This window comes from Manis pentadactyla, chromosome 8, assembly GCF_030020395.1.
Source record: "Manis pentadactyla isolate mManPen7 chromosome 8, mManPen7.hap1, whole genome shotgun sequence".
In the NCBI taxonomy this organism is placed as follows: domain Eukaryota; kingdom Metazoa; phylum Chordata; class Mammalia; order Pholidota; family Manidae; genus Manis; species Manis pentadactyla.
In genome coordinates, this window is record NC_080026.1 from 15,092,118 (window position 1) to 15,109,866 (window position 17,749).

The window sequence follows — 17,749 nt, forward strand, 5'->3', positions numbered from 1 at the left end:
GGAAGTTTACACTAAGTCAAGGTGGTCCCCTTGAAAATGACGGAAGCCGTTTTACCTCCTCGTGGGTTCCGGAACACTCCCAGGATCCCATACAATGCGTCATTTTTCCTGGGATATTCTCCAATGTAGCTGGTTTTGGCTTTGCAGTTGCTTGGAGGGTAGACTGTGTTCCAAAAACAACCTTTAAGCAAAGGATAGCAAACAGCAAGCAAGAGATACAGTGGAGAGTGACAAATTTGCAATGGTAGGCACTTGTGAACTATTGACTATTTCAGAGAATTTTTCCCTTTTGAGAAATTCAGAGGCATTAAGTATAATCAAGTCATCAGTTAGCAGTAACTGGGAAATGAATCAGAATTAATTGTAGTGAACACCATTGCTCTTGTTATCCTGCATTTTGTAAAGAATATTTCAAAAGCATCTATTTTAAGATACCAACTCTAAAAAAAAACTAGTAAATGGACTCTCCCAACCAGAGAAAGGTAGGAGCCAAAAGCTGAGGGAAACAAAACAAAACAAAACAAAACAACACAACACTTTGCAGCCTCTAATTCTGGGAGTAAAACCTTGGGCCTGTTTTCTGGAGTGAGGAGGGAAGGAAACACTCCCTATCTGGTTATGCATTGGTGTGTAACATGTACAGACGATTTTGCCGGGTGTATGAATGAGACAAAATATGTGGCACAAACACACTTTGCCCTTGTAAGAGTTAGTATAATAGCTGAAATTCAGCAGGTTTAGAAAGGCTAGGGAACAGTAACAATCTGCTTAGCAGGGAGTGGAAGGGTCGCCCTACATCCTGATTGTGGAGTTGCATATCATATCGTAGGAGCGACAGATCGATACAATCTGGCTTTTTCTTCATTCAGTTTCTTAGCTTGTGGCTAGAAGCCAGTGAGATATTTTGCTGTCTTTGTTCCTCACTCCACACGTGCTCTGGGAAGCGGTTGGTAGCTTTGCTTTCATTGCTGAGCCATGATCAGTGTACTGCTCTGAGGTCCTAGTGAGAATTTTAATCAGTCCTGGCCGGCAATTACCGTCTCTGCAGATGCAGCTCTCACACAGTTTCATCTTTATTCTCCAGTGTTCTGGAGAAGGGCGGTGCTGAAATCCTCTGTGTTAACAGAGCTCAGAGGCTGAAGTTGTACCACCAGCAGGAAGACATAAAATGCTGCTTTTTCTCTTCCTGTAAAATGGCATCTTTTTTTTCTTTCCTTTTCTCTGTCTTGTAAAATGGTGTGGCCATCTTTTTCTGACACTGCTGACCTAAACACAGGTATTTTGGTGATGACGTGCACTCTAGTGTTCCGCCTTCCCGACCCGAAGAATACTTAATAGTTCACCATTTCCACTTTGTGCTTGTCCTACTTGGTTTAAACAAAACATGCTGGTAGGAACCAGGGCTCTTCTGTCTCCTAGTGCATCCGTCAACATGCCCAGTGGTCCTCCGCCTCACTTCTGAGTGTCCCACTGAATGAGCGTGAGGAAGAACTTGCAATAAAATTCATACTTTTGGTAACTTTTATGTGCTCGGACTCCTTCCATGTCACCTCAGAAACCTCCCCGTGAATCCCAATCAACTGAATTATCTGCTCCAGAAATCGTATTTGTTCATTTGACATATACTCATCCGGTTTTTACTAAACCAAGATGTTGTTCAAGCCTATGAGGATCACAAATATACAAACAGGGACCCCACCCTAATGGGGGAATGGCCATGCAAATAAATAACTAGATATATGATGATGTGTCAATGGCTGTGTGAGTACTAAAAGGCAGAAGGGCAGGTTCTAAATTTCATGGGTGCTCAGTAGTGGTAATGAGACATTCTGACTGCTGTCATCAGGAAATGCCTTACAGAGGAGGTGACATTTGAACTCAGCTCTTAACAGGAAAGCTCAATGAATGGTCGTAGGGAGGAGGTTTTAGAAGACAGGACTGTTTGAACAAATATACAGAGAAATGACAACACTAGGTATATTGTCAGGAAGACACTTACATTTTGAAGCCTCTAAATCAGTGCATTTAGGTTAAAAGTTAAGACTGGAAAACTAGGTAAGAATTAGACTGTGGGTGATTTTAAATACAAGGGTGAGAAGTTCAAACTTAATTCAGTGGGCATGGGGTATGGCATGATTAGATACTAATAGGCTGAGGAAGCTAACTATAGGGGGACCAATTGTTTGCCATTTGTTCTGTGTTGAGCACTGAACTCAGGGCTTGAGCTTGGAAGATATAGGTAGTCATGGAAAGAAAGAGACAGATTTTAGACATTCTAGAGGCAGAAATGATGAAACATGAGGTCCAATCAATAGGAAAAGGAGACTGAGACAAATGAGACGGCCTACTGACCTGGCTGGGCGAGTTAACTGTGTACATCTTGGAGCAACAAGGGGCTTATGTTGGGAGAAAGAGCTTTAACTGTACTTCTTCACTTCTGATGCACCTCTCTTCACATTTTCATTTATGGAATTATAATGTTTCTCCCCATGAATGCATACATTTAATATGGAAGTTTTTCTTGAAAAATATTTAGCAAATCAGTGTTGCATATTGCAATTGATGGCATCTTATCATCATAGAAATAAAGTACAAAATGTATATTAATACTGTATTGGGTTTCCTTTCAAACTAACAAATTATTTCATACTCATTATAATTAACTCAAACATTTCTGTAACCATAACTTATATTTAAATATTAAAAACACAGTAAATATTATTCATCAAATACCTACATTGCTCAAAGTAAAGAATCACTGGGAGAATAAAACACCTGCCAGAGCTTTGGACCAATTAAGAATGCATTCATCACATGCCCACTGAGCAGCTCTCCTGAGAAAGTCACTCATCTAAGCGCTAGAGGGACACAAAGATGAATGGGAAAAGATGTCTTGGGGCAGGGGTGGGGGAGGTGAACTCACAATTTACTGAGGAAGAAAAAAACAGGTACAGATAATTATAGTATGGTAAAATGTGATTCATCATAAGAAAGATCCCCTAGACATGTTATAGATGCTCTGGGGAGGTGATGCTCCTATCTGCTTGGGGATATCAGGGAAGACTTCCTGAAAGATGTGGCATTTAAGTTGGACCCAGGAGAAGGGGTAGGATTTTATGGTTAGAGGTGGAGTAGGTAAATCCATATGAACAATGTGTTGTAAACAAAGGTGAGAAGTTGGAAAGAACCAAGTGTATTCAGGGAGCACAGCAGAGCAGGGTAGTTGGAGGGGAAACTATGAGTAATAATTATGATTGCAGGATGCACTTATTGTGCAATTACTAAGTGCTGCATATTGTTGTTTTCTTTGGTGATAGGACAATGAAGCATAGCTCAGTTTAGCAACTTGCCCGGGGACCTAAGAACTCAAGCTGAACCAGTTGGCCTTCCTCCTTTCATAAGCAGTATACATGTTAAGGGCACATATACAAGGACACACAGCTATGAAAGGGTGTAGCACACAGGCCAGGGAAGATGCTACAAATTATGTGAGGGAGTCTGATGTGATGATATTCTGTGGATTTAGAACACTGTGTCACCATTGTTATGGTGTGTGTAATGGAATTGGACCATAACGGTTTTTAGAAATACAGCAACAGAAGCATAGGTTGTGTGTCAAATTCTAGCATCCTCCAGGGAACTTTCAAATCATTACATTTTTATGACTTTATATTCTCAACGATCTTTTCCATTTCCTGTGTCATTTATTTTGATCCTTATGATGATGTGGCATTTCTCCCTGCCTGCATTGGGTATATGAGGTATGTGCCCCAAACTGGCACTGACTTTTCCAAAGGCTTAGAGCTGGTAGGTGGTACAGCTAGAGAAGGAAACAGGCTCTCTGTGCCTTGATCACTGTTGTGGTCCCTTACGCAGTTCTCCCTTCTGGTTTTATGTCCACCATCTTCTCTTTACAAGCAGAGGTGTCAGTAGTTGTACATACAGTAATTGATGAGTTTGTTCAAGCCTGGAAATCAGTACTCCTAAGTAGAAAATAGTGTCCTTGCCCGACAAGGGCGATGAACCACTTTCTGGCTGATGCTCGTAGGTCCACATGATCAGGTGTGGCCCAGGGAGGTAGTGGCCTCTGTGCTTTTCCACTGGTGAGGAGGGGGCAGTCCTGGATGAGTGCTTCTGGAAACTCAGGGTCTGAACTTCATGACACTTTCCCTAGGCTTTTGGGAAATAAGCCAGCTGTCCAACTACCTTAGGTTAAATTACTCATTTCACAACTTTGCCCCCTGCCCCCCCAGCTTCTTAGTAAAGTAGAATGTTCACAGTGCTTGGCTAAAGAGAAAGTATCCGTGCTTCCAAATTCAACACAATTCTTTTTATTAATATATATTCATTATTTATATAAAATCATATATAAAATCATTTTATATTTATTTACATATAAATATATTTATAAGTAAAATTTCCATTCTTGTTATTCCAAAGAACTTTCACTGTGTTTTGAGTCAATATCTAGGCCAAGCAGGTGGGAAATAACGACCTGCTTTTGAGACTGATAGCCCATTCCACTTTTAATATTGTCATAGTACCTCTAAATGTGAGGAATAGTGGACACTATTTGAATTTCCCAGAGCTGCTGTGACAAATTACCACAAACTAAGTGCTGAAAGCAAACAGATTTTTTTCGCTCTCACAGTTGTAGATGCCAGAGTCTGAAATCAAGGTTTTATTAGGTTTCTGCTCCCTCTGAGTCTCTGGGTAACATCCTTCCTGGCCTCTTCCCAGCTTCTGATGGTGGCCATTGGTCCCGGGCTTCCTTGGCCCACAACTGCAACGTCTGCAATCCACAATCTGCCTCTGTCACCACATTGTGCTCCTCCTGACTGTCTTTCTTCAACATTGTGTTTTCCTGTTCTTATAAGGATACCAGCCTTGCTATTGGATTAAGGCTCATCCTAAGACCTCATCTTAACTTCATTACATGGTCATACAAGTACAAAGAGCTAGGACTTCCGCAGATCTTTTTTGGAGGTGCAATTCAACCCATAACAGAGAGTAACCGATAATTGACAGTATTTGTTTTATTATGGTTAATTATGTACAGGTCATATCACTTCATCTGGATTGTAAACTTCTTTGGGGTATCAGGTGAGCTACAGTAGAGGAAATACTTTGCCCTCTTTGGTAAATCCATTGTATTTGTTAGAATCATTGTTTTAATTGCTATCATACTGAGATTTTTTTTTTTTCCAATCTCTGTATCTCCCTTATTGGTTTCTGGTCTCCATGAGGGAGATGGTCAGATTTGGCTCACCTTTGTATCCCTGCAGTGTTAGCACGATTCTGGGGAGTCCACATTGCAGGTGGTTTGTACTGTCGTCATTCGAAATGGATGATGTGGATTCTAATCCTGACTTACATTAAACGACTGTGTTAGCCTCAGTGTCCTTATCTAGAAAAGAATGATAAATATGGTACTATTCTCATGTTTTTAGGAAATTAAACACTTTAGCACATTGCCTAGCTGGTACTGTGGTAATATTGGTAAGTGCTTATAGATGAATTGAAGAAGACCAAGTAATATAGTCATAGCACTGTCATTAGATGACTCCATCTTTTTGGCAACACTTAACATTTCTAGGACTTTTTTACCTGAAATTAAGGGAGTTAAATGAGATGGTGCTGAGGTTTCTTCCAGTCTAACATTCTGCAAGTTTAGCTAGTATTTTCTTATGACTTCAAGGATGTATAGATAGATAGATAGAGGTGAATAGATATTCAGTTTCATATATAGTTGATTCTATTCTTTATTAGAGATTCTAACAAATACTGTGGATTTTCCAAAATTATTGGTTCCTCTCTCTGCTTACTACCATGTGCTGTCTCTGTTTGCCATTATTATTTTAATTAAATAAAGTTAAGAAATAGTTACTGATGCCCATATTTAATCAGGCTCTGTGTTAGGTTATGGACACATAGAAATAGATAATATACTGTTTTTCCCTGTATAATATTTAAATTTCAAAGAAATTGAGATTTCATGCCTTAAAAAATGTAAATAGACAGGGATAGAAGTAAACCATAGGATTCTGATATTCTAAGAAGTTACCTTATTGCTCTTCTGATGTTCCTTCTGCTGCACACTCACATGTGCACACACACCACACACATGCACCCCTTCCCCCTTTCTAGACTCTGAAAACAAAAATGGAGGTGAAGAATATTCCAGTAAGTTACTTCCTGTTGGCCCTTCTCTGCCGATTCTCTTCCTCTGGCCTTAGGCAAGCCCCCTTCAGGTGGCAGGCCTCTGCAGGCAGCCCTGAAAGGTGAGCAGGTTGGAGGGGTGTCTGCTTAGGGAACTCCACGGTGAAAGCCCTCCCTGGAGCTGCTCTTGTGGATGTGGCTTGTGGAACCCCGTTATCCGTTCAGGAGGGAATAGTCAGACCCTCTGTAGTAGGTAATACTTGAGCTGAGACTTGAGGAGAGGGAGAGAACAAGACTCATGGAGCTTGCTGGGGGTGGGAGCAGTGTTTTGGCAGAGGGAAGAGTCAGTGCAAAAGCCCTGAGGAGAAACTGCTTTCTGTTGGAGGGTTAGAAGGAACGCCAGTCACCAGGATGTGGTCTGATATGAGGTCACAGAATCTGCTAGAACACACATGACCCCAAACAACAGGATAAGGAGTTTGGATTTTATTCAAAGGCCAGGGGGAAATTACCCAGGTCTCAATGTCAGTGTTTCACTGTGCCAAGTTTTATTACACAAAATTCCAATCCCAAGCAACTTTGTTGCTTTCTAAGAAGTTACTTTCTATAGCCCTGAAGCCATTCTCGATTCTGTGGGGTAGCATTGCCCACGCCCATTGGGCAAGTGAGGTAAAAGCTGGGCCCTGAGGGTGACACAGGGTGGTAGCTAAGGGAAGAGGAAGGAACACTATTATTTGTTTACCTCGAATTTAGATAACAAATTTGGATTTTGAAATGCAGTTGTGTTGGGGAGGGGCTGGGGGAAGGGTAACAGATGACTAATGAGAACTGAATTAGGCAGTTGAGAAGTGCCTTTTGGGAAACAGTGGATGTCAGCGGGACAGTCCAGTGCCCTTTACCTCCATAAAAATTAGTAGCCTGTGATTGTGTTTCCCACCTGTCCTATATATTATTTTGTGCAGACATCAGCAATCGTTTCTGAGGAGGAATTTTATTTGGTTAGAAGAAGATCATAAAGAGATATGAAGGAATTACTAAAAGGGTGAAAAAAATCCCATTAAGCAAAATAAAATCTCAGCCTATAAACAAACAGTAAACCTCTAGTGGATACATCAGTAATTCTCATCAGTAAGCATAAACAGAAGTATGAGGACCTAGAAAATCTTAAGATATAATTATCAACAAAATGTGACTGGCTTTTTAAAATTCTCTGAGAATTATTGGTATTTTTAAAGTTGTCCAACTAATGTATGAATGCATGCTTATTATAAAAGGTTCAAAGCATATAGAAAATAAATTCTGAAAGTATTCCTTCACACTATTCCCACTTTCTTCCACAACTCCTTGTCCATAGGTAAACAGGTTGGTACATATATGTGTAACCTTTTTAATGTGTATACATGTCAGTGTACATATATGTATGTTATCTCTCTTTAAGAAAAAAGCATAAATGAGATCATATTATGCACATTATTTTATCTTTTCTCCTACTTTGTTTTAAAGATCTTTATGCAGATAAATGTTTATTTTATACTTTCTAATGCATGCAGAGTATTCCATTGAATTAAATTATCATATATTATTTATCACTTCTCAATGATAATACATTTAAAACTCCAATTTTTCCAATGCCACCAGCAACATTTTTGTACTGTATTCTGCACATTTTAGAGTATTTCTGTAGGGCAAATTCATAAAAGTAGAATTCCTGGTATGTGTGTTTTAAATTTCAATGCTGTTCAAATTACTCTACTAATAAAGCTTTATTGAAATATTTTCCTACAAACTGCTACAAGCCCATTTATTTGTAACTTCATCAATATACTGTATATCATCAATTTTTATTTTTGTTCATTTGGTGGGCAATAATTAGTATCTAACTGTTGGTTCAAGTTCTACTTTCCTGATTACTAATACATTTGAACATTCTTTAATAAATGTATTGGTGATTTGTATTTCTTCTGTAAATTACCTGTGCATAGTTTTTACTCATTTAAAAATACTTTTCTGCAAGTGTAATCTTAAGCACTCTCTCTGTATTATGGCCTTTAATCAATTGTGTAGCACACATAATTTCTTGCTGCCACTTAGCTTCAACCTATGTTAAAGTTTTGTAGTATAATGTAATGTTAATAGGACATTAGAGCTTTCTTCGAACAGAGGATTTTAATCTTTATGTTGCTAATGCTCTCTGAACTTTTATATATTGTTAGGAAAACCATTCCCAATGTAATCTTCCTAAAATAATATATTTATATATGAAATATAGTATTATATTATAATAAAGGACTATGATTTAATTCTTTTCCAAATGGGTACCAACCCCATTTATTGAAGGGTCTATTCTTTTCCCAGTGAATTAAAACAAGTTGATGATATAATACATTTCTGAATATGTATGGGATTTGGGGGATTCTCTACTTATTTGACAACATTCTGTTTGTCACTTATTGACCTATTTGGCAATAACTCTTAGAACATTTTTCAGTACTCAAATAGGGTACAAATAGGGTTATTTTCTCAAGGCCCATCCTTACTTCCATCCTCTGCCATTATTATTTCCAAATTCTTCTTGGCTAGTCTTGTGTACTTCCTCTTTCAGATGAGTATAAGAATGGATATCAAATGTTGTTAACAAACAACTAAACAAAACCCGTGGGTTTTGATTTGCAGTATACTGAATATTTTAGAAAATTTGGGGATAATAGATGTCTTTACAAGAAAGATTCTTGTCATGTGGGAACATGGTATTTCTTTCCGTTGGTCTGGACTTAATAATGTTCTTCATAAAATCTTTAAAAAGCTTAGTAGGTTCATTCCTGTTTTATGAGTTTTTGGCTATTGGCGTTTCTTTCCCCCATTATTGCAAGTCCTTATCATCCATTGCTGCTGTTTGAGAAATTTATTTCTTCTTATATGTTTTCCTTTAAATTCTACACTTAGGAAAACTGTCTTACTACATCTTTTCATCAGTGGATTGTCTTGGATATTTTAGTTATACAACATACCATCAACCTAACTTACAGTTTTGTCTCTTTCTTTAAAAACTCTATACTTCCTATCTGTGACACAGAGTCCAACAGTGGTGAGTGGGAAGTGTTGTCATCCCTGACTTTGTTCCCTCTATAATGGAAACACATGTCAACATTAAGGATAGCATTTGGTGGGTGTTTCTGGCAGATACCCTTCATTGTGTTAAAGTTTTCCTTCTATACCTAGCTTACTTGGGATTTTTTCAAAGCAAAGATGAGTCTTGATAGCTTTGCCATCTGTTGACATTGAATTTCTTCTTCCATCCTAAGATTTAGTGATTTCTTCTAATATTTTATATCCTACTGTTGAACTATCCTTGTATTCTTGGAATACATCTTCTTTGCTGGAGTGGACTCAATTTGATATTTTAATTAGGGAATTTGTATCAGAATTAATAAGTGAAAATGGCTTAATTTCCCCTCACCCTCATTCGCTTCCTTCCTTCCTTTTCACCCTCTATATTTAGTTTAGATTCAGATTAGTTAGCTTTATTAAGTGCATCGTGTTTTATGCTCTGGGACAATTAATATAAGACTTATCCTTATCTTGGAAATTTGATATAGCCCTGGTAAAATTACCTGGACCTCATGATTTTTTAAAGGATAGACTTTTGACTCCTTTCTCAATTTCTTCTCTAATTTTTGCTCTATTTATGATTTCTACTTCATTTCTCTCTTTTTCTCCCTTTTTTCTCTTCCTCCTTCTCTCTCTCACACATACATATATACATACATACATACATACATACAGATATGTTACCTATTTATAAATACTTGTTTTTATTGCCCAAATGTTTAAGGTCCTGCTCTTTGACACAAATGGATTTGAATGAAATTATTTAAATAAATTACCTCTATCTTCAAATGGAAACAACCCATTTTACTAAAGTCATTTTACTCATTTATGTCATGGTTATGGCAGTAAAAATATGTATTTGATCTTTATACTTGGTTGAGCATGTTACCAAATACCTTATTAATCAAGTAACTTTAAAAGAAAAATAGCTACCTTTTTGTTGTTGTTGTTAGATAATAGTCCTTAAGCAAAGAAACTAATCGTATTTCTTTTAGACACTTAACTTTTCTTGCATCTCCATTTCATAGGGCTATTCTCTTAGGATGCAAATGTAGTTCAGTTAAACCCTCTATATCTTTGTCTTAATAGATTCATGAAGAAAAATTGTTTTAAAAGAGTTTCTTTTTACAAATTCAGAATTAGGGATCTTTTGATTACTGATTACCCTGATTACTTTCTGTTTATGCTTAAAGAGAGCTTTTATTATTAGGGTTTTATCTCTTGAAAGGGGGACTACATCTATGGAAATTGGGGGACTCATTAGTGGGCTGACACTTTCTTCTAAAAAGACTTAATAGGCTCTTGTTCTTCACACAGTGTGTGTTTATTCATTTCTCTCCTATAAGCCTGTTGTTTTATTCAGTTTTTTTTATTTTTTAACCCAAGGAAACTGTGTGGTATGAGGCAGAGCACAGTATAAAGCAATGAAAAGCAGAGCTACTGTGGTTGAAGTCGGGGCTGGAAATCTCAGAACCTCTCATGCGTTCTTCTTTCACCTCCCTTTTCCCAGGTAACTCAGAGGATCTCCTTACATTCTGAGGAGGACAGTTTTTAAATTACTGTAGAGACTGTCTTCTGATGACTTAAACAACTCCTCTCTGCACCTAGAGAGCATTTTGTATAGATTCACTGACATGTCCACAAACAAGAGTTCTTTTAAAAACCTACCCACACATTGATCTTCCGAGTGGCCCACATATTACTTTATACCTTCTCCTCTTAAGATCTAGCTCATCATATTCCCATAATGCTCAGTCCTTTTTCTAAATCTCAAGTAGATAAAAAAAAAATAAATGGAATTGTTAAATATGCAATGAATGATGTTTCCATGTGATAAATTCTGAAAGTGAATGTATAAAGATACCTACTTTTACATTTATAGAAAGGCTTGAAATGGTCTTACTTAGTGGATTCGTGAAGAACCGATCTAGTTAACCTGTTTAAGGCCCCTGATGCATTCAGATGCTTAACCTCTTCGATAATAATGTAGTCTATCCATAAATTCATGATTTGATTGGATTAAACTTCTATAGGTCAGAAAATTGTTTCCTTGTACTTGTATTAAAAATATAATATGATCTATTGTTTAGTATTATTTGTATGCGGTTTGAACTTTATGGGTGTGTGTGTGTTTGTGAGAGTGTGTTGGCTGTTTTATGTATGTCATGATTCTAAGCTAATATTTGGTTTGTATCCACATTAGGATTTCGGTAACAGGAACTTCATGGCCTTGGCTTCTGTGACTTCCCTCTCCTGAGGTGTCTGCTTTTCAGAGGCAGTCCTCATGGTAGAGTTTTAATTGCCCTTTTATGAAGAAGGCTACTCCTCTTTGGAATGCTTTTGGCATCCCAGTGACCCACCCTGGGTCTTTGGGGAAGATGGACACACCCATCCACCTAGCCCCATCACTCAGTTAAGGTGGGAAATAGGTCAAAGCCGTTGTCACAGTCAGTGGGCTCTCCTATATGTCAGTAACCTTACCAAACTAAACTTACCTTATGTAAACTCAAACATAAAATACTCACATGTTGTCCATGTGACTTTATCCCATCTCCTACATCAGTCCGGGAAGCCAAATTAAGGCTTCCTGTGTGAATAAAATGAATAAGCAAACAAACAACCCCCCACTAATTCCTATACTATTCCAGGAAGACAAATAAAGGCTTCTTGTTCAAATAAAGGCACATAGACAAAATAAGACACACAAAAAACTCAATAACTATCTTACAATCAGAAGGATACAGAAGCCTCCTAATTTTTGAGCAACCATTACTTCTCTCCCATGTGCACTTTAATAAGTGGATGGGTTGAGCTAATGTAATCCAGAAATTTCAGACACCGGTTCTAACAATGCTTTCAAACATACCTTACTTAGTGCACACAGCAAGGATTTGGACATGTACTCCAGCCTTTAGACTACTCTACTGTGGGTGAGGGCATACTTGCTACATATATAAACATCTGGTAACAAATAGGGCAACTCACATAGAATTAAAGTCATTTCCTTTGAAGCTTGTCCTTTTGAATTCTTGTTACTTAAAAAAAACTCAACAGTAATACTTCACTTTGTACCAAGTGCTATGTATGGATTATTCAGATTATTCTATTACCCCCTACACATTTTTATTTTAGATATGTAAATACTGAAGTTTAGAGAGTATACTAATCAGCTTGGACCAATACCATAATATCATAATACCAAATATCATAGACTGAATGGCTTAAAAATAGGAAATTTATTTTCATGTATTTCTGGAGGCTGTAAGGCCTACATATGAGTGTGGAGGGACATAATTCAGTCCACAGCACAGAGACTAAGTGACTCTCATGAGGTCACAATACTGTTGAAGCAGCAGAATCAGGATTTGAATCCAAGTAGTTTGGCCCTGGAGCCCCAGGGTCAACCCTCTCAAAGCTGTCTCAGAGTCTCATGAATGATTAAAACTTGGCCAAGTTTGTCTTCTAGATCCTCTTACCTTTTTTCCCTTTTTTTTCTATGTCCCAACACTCCAAAATTACTCACATGTGGGTTACATAAATGTCTTTACAATTGACATATCCTTTAGTTGCCGAAGTCTCCACCACTCCCTTTTGTTTTACACATAGGTTAAGCGACTTTACCCACCTGGCCCCTGAAGCCGTACGCATTGTAATCCCTCATTTAGAAGTTTTTTTTGCTTGGGAGGTGTCACTTTGTTCCCTTTAGAATCCCAGTTGCAGGAGTATTAAGTCAGGCTGTGGCAGGGCTTTAAACACTTCTGAGGTGGCTCCGTCTCCAGGAGCACCATTAACTCAAAAGACTTTATACTCTCTACATTTGGCATGATCTGCTTGAGCTGAATTTGCCTTAACTTCTATTTTAGTTCAAAGACTTTCCGACTCTTTTAAACTCTACTGTTGACCTTCAGAATCATTTTGAAAATCACAGTTGACTTTTCATACTATATATATAAAACTTCTCTTTTTGATTTCTGTTTTGATTCCTCCTTCTCTTTATGTGTCTGCTCCTCTGAAACCTGTTTTGAGCACTTCAAGATGGTGCCCTTGGCCCATATATTCATTCTGGGACCAACTAGCAACACTCCTGGGCCCCCGGGTTTGTCCAATACCTTCCTGCCCTCTCCCTTCCTCCCCAGAACCACTTGCTGATGCTACAGCAAAGTCCAGTCTAAGATAAAGCCAACTTTGTGCTCTAAATGTGCCAGTCATCCCCTCTCAGTGTTACTTGTACAATGACGGATAATTTGAGTCAGGACAAAGTAGTAGAAGGGCAGCCAGAAGAATGCTGAATGGCTACAGCCCAAGTGGCAGATAAAATGTCTTTTTTGATGAACATTAATCAGCCAGGGTATACTGCAGGGGAAATACATCACAGGGACTTCGTGAGAGAACATCATGACTGGACCCTATAATTCATGCTTATATTCACAAGAACTGAATATCCACGCATCCTGACTTTCACGTTGCACCACCCACACTAAGTAGGAGAATGGATGGGAAACAAATGGCACAACTTGGCAAGTTTTTCTTTTTTTCTTTAAAAAAAAAGGCAGATGGTGTTTTGAACACAACTTGCCATAGAACATGAAAGCATAAGAGTTCAGGCTGTTTGAAGGAGAAGAAAAAGGTTGATTTTTTTTTTTTTAATGGCTAAAACTAGCTTCAGGTTCTCCCAGGGGTTTAAAAGAAAAGAACATTGAGAAGTGGGAGTGAACTGCAAGATAGGGTTTGTATAACAAGTACCTCAAACCACAGAAGTCACATGGGCTCTTTCTGCTTTGCTACTTTTGATTACTTGTCAGAGGGTTATACTTTCAGCTTCCCCCGTCCTGCAAGGCCACTCAACCATGCGCTAAACTGGGGTAATCTTTATTCACAATGTCTCTACAAAGGCTTGTTCAACACAGCAGCAATGGCAATTTGGTGGAGTACTGTGCTGGTCCAGCATATAGCTCTTACCCTACCCTCACGGGCAGCTTTCCGATGGATGATAATAGAAGGATTCAAATGCTGGCAGACACTGTGGCTACTTTACCTCGGGGAAGAAAACAGGTAGGATCACTTATTTTGTACCTTTGAGACTGTTCATGTTCTCTTAAGAGCAGAGTGATATGTTTGTTTGACTTCATTCTAAAATTGTTATTTTAGAGGCTTTGGAATTAGTGATGAAAGTGAGGATCCCATAGATTAGTCCAAAGATTTAAGGTCATAATAAAACATTTTTTTCCAAGGCACAACTTAAGATTGTTTTTCTCCTTTGAAGAGGTGTTCAGGTAAAATGAAAAACATTAAGTGCACCAAACTTGAAGACAGAGTGTAGAGTCATGACTAGTTTGAGAACCACTGGTATTTTTTCCCCTGTATGTCTCTCAGTGATTCTTTCCCTCTTAGCCTCACTTTCTGTCCTTGATAGTCATTTCTGTTCATAATCAAAGGAGAGTAGTTTTTTTGAGGACAAATTTTGTTCGCTAAATTATCGGCAGCTCTGGAGCATGGGCACATACCTCATGCTATTGGCAATCAAGACTCTTATTGGGTGAGTGAGTGCCAGATTGAACATCAGCTCATTCACTTACTACCTGTGGGATCTTGAGCAAGTCACTTGCCTCTCTAATATTCAATTTTCTTTTTTTCTAAAATTAAAGTAATAATGCAACCACCCAAGGGGGCTATTCTGCCATTTCAGTGAGGAAACATGCAGTGCTTAACACATAATTGGCATGTAGTATGTGCTTGATGGTACTATAATTGTTATTTTTACTGGAAAGTATTTTCCTAGAGATGAATACTCATTTGGAAAAACCCATGCCCAATTGAACTGATTTTGAATTCTTTTCATTGTACAGCTTCCAATTTATAAAAAATAATATTTTTAACCATAACACCTCTTCACATTTTGGCTCTATATGTTGCTTCAATGCTCCAAGCACCTGTCTGAATTTAGACAGAGTGCCTATACGCAAAATATTTAGAATTGTTTTAAGCATGAAATTTTGCTCTGAAATCTTGCATGTACATCATTTGTCACTCTTAAGCTTTCTAATTTGAGGATGAAAGAGTTACAGTGGGAGAGTCATGATCTTTTCTAGTGATGTACATAGTTGGTGCCTTGTTATTTTTCACAATGAAGATGAGGACATGATTTTCCATGGTTTAGTTTATTGATCTTTTAAAATCCAAAGTGTTTTTATGACATTAAATTTAATATAGTGATGAATACTTCTGTCAATTTACTATCTGTCCAAAAGTAAAGTATTAGTGGGAAGTACCAAAATCTTTATCCAAGTCTCAGATATAGAGATGCAAAAATGAGAACAGGTTTCTTGGCCTTTTGGGGTTTACAATTCAGGAGGCAAACCATATAAGCATTATATAATGCAAAACAACACAAATGCTCTAATCCAAGTGCATGTCTTTTAATACAACCTTGAAGGACAAATATTCCCATAGCAAGGGAAAAATGAATGCTCAGGCACAGAGCTCCAGGCCTTTAGGGCATGTTTAGGTAAGAGCACATTATTGTGTCAGGAGGGCTGGGCAAGTGTCTGTGGGAGGAGCGGGGAGATCTCAGAGCTGAGCTACTTTGCAAAACACTTGGACACTTCCCTGAGGAAGCACCCAGAGCCACTCAGTGTGTTTGAGAAGTAGAGGTTCCAGGAAACTTTCTCTAGAACTGCACGTGTTGTGTCAGTAAGTGGTTAGACAAGTGTAACGGAACAACTTCTTCAGTGGTTGGAGAAAGAGAGAATGGAGGGAATGAAGGAGAGACCTGAATACTTGAATATGAAAGGCCGTGAGGCTGGAGGAGTTCCTTCTGCCTTCACGCCTGAGTGAGGATAGCATGAAATGAAAAGAAGCAGTCGGTAGATCATCAGAGGAAGAAAATACGAGGAACTAAAGCATATGAAATGTACACGTGTGTGTATTATATAATATGTATATGCCCATATATACAAACATGTATATAAATCAGTTAATTTATTTGGATGTTCTCATCTTTTCGAGGTCTTTTCCCTTTCCTAATATTCTTTCCCATGACAGATTCCTCCTATCCAACAGGTTTTTTTTCCTGTTGTGAGAATTACTTTAAGGAAAACAAAAAAAAGCAAAACAAAACCTCATGTATATGATACTTACGACTCTATACAATTATCATCAGTGAGACTTGATGCAAGTTTATCCCAGCATTTCAGGATTTTCCAAATGGATCTTAATTTCCTTTAACTGGTTTTTAGAGAATAATCACCCATTTGGCACTGACTGAATCGCAGGCAACACGATCCCTGTGAGGCAATCACACGAGCAGGTGTTCCTCTGCCCACTGTTATTTTCAGCACTTTCAGGGCTGACGTGAACGATTCATACTTCTCGTTATTGCTGGCTTTGGTTTCTGCAAAGCTGTCTCTGGTTAGCCTGTAGTTTCGGATTAATCTTCAGAATCATTTGGGTGTTGACACTCAGAATTGTTTAAAAGTAGGTTTCTGTGTGTGCATATAATCTCAATACCTGTATTTGCAGGAGGTGACAGACACCCCAGTACGGCTTCTGCTCCTGAGCTTAGCTTTAGAAAAATAATCCCTGCAGTGGAAAATATGACAAGGACGCAGGAGGAAGTAAGGAGAGTCTAGAGGGCGTGCCAAAGGCATGGCGATCGTGCCCTATCTCCCACACCTTCAGGGGAGTCTGTTGCCTTTAGAAAGTGCTTTTCACTGAATGCTCTAGTGAGAACCGAACCTGACAAACAGGTGTTTTAGGCATGGGCATTGGTGGTCCACAAACTGACTCTCTTGGCCTGATCATCTTGTGGTTATGGAGTTATTACTAAATAGGCAACTTCTGGGAGGGAAATTGCTCTTAATCAGATACAGAATATCGCGTTGAATTCTAACCTGTGTATTTCGGGGGTTCTGTTCCTCAGCACCTTTCACGGTTATTTCTGGCCCCACACCCATCTGTTACCCAAACTCCCAAATGTTACTAACTACAACAAGGTATTTTGATCACTTAATGAATACCTTGAGGTAGAAAACTGTTAATTTCACTACAAAAGAATTAGGACATATTCTCTAATCAATACTGTGATGGGATTCGAGTCAGTATCCAACCATTTTTCTTGAAAAAGAGCTTCCAAGTCTGCAATGAGATTTTCCTGGGAGGCCCAGCATTCCGCCTGGGGCTCTTGAGGGTGCTTACAAGTTAGGAAATTGGGTTCAGCTCCGTTATTTTGCCATATCTTTGAATAGTGTGAGGAGTTCTAGCATCCTTAGGCTCCTGACTTAAAAGGGGGAAGAGAAGAGCTGTGTTCAGGGAAGATTTGGGGAGACTGAGGCAGGGCACTGGAAAGGGAGTAGAGCACATGATTTGGGAACTTTTGAAACAAACAATAAAAACAGAAAACTCCTCACTTGTAAATAAGTGTCCTCTCCTCCCCTTCTCTATGCCCACTGCCCACCCCCGACCAGTTTCAGGAAATGAGGGCACA

At 38.5% G+C, this 17,749-nt stretch overlaps 1 protein-coding gene across 8 annotated transcripts in view; it reads left to right on the forward strand.

Annotated features, from left to right (window-relative positions):
* Positions 1-17,749, forward strand: part of CYTIP (cytohesin 1 interacting protein) — a 66,461-nt gene that overhangs the window by 19,034 nt on the left and 29,678 nt on the right. For 6 of the 8 annotated variants that reach the window (XM_057505565.1, XM_036884278.2, XM_036884279.2 and 3 more), the window contains one exon: positions 14,160-14,319. The exons of 1 other annotated variant lie outside the window; for it this stretch is intronic. In XM_057505565.1, the coding sequence (XP_057361548.1) occupies positions 14,160-14,319 (160 nt within the window). Of the gene's footprint in view, positions 1-13,286; positions 14,320-17,749 lie in introns of those variants that run through there. One more of the 8 variants, XM_036884280.2, reaches the window with a different exon arrangement.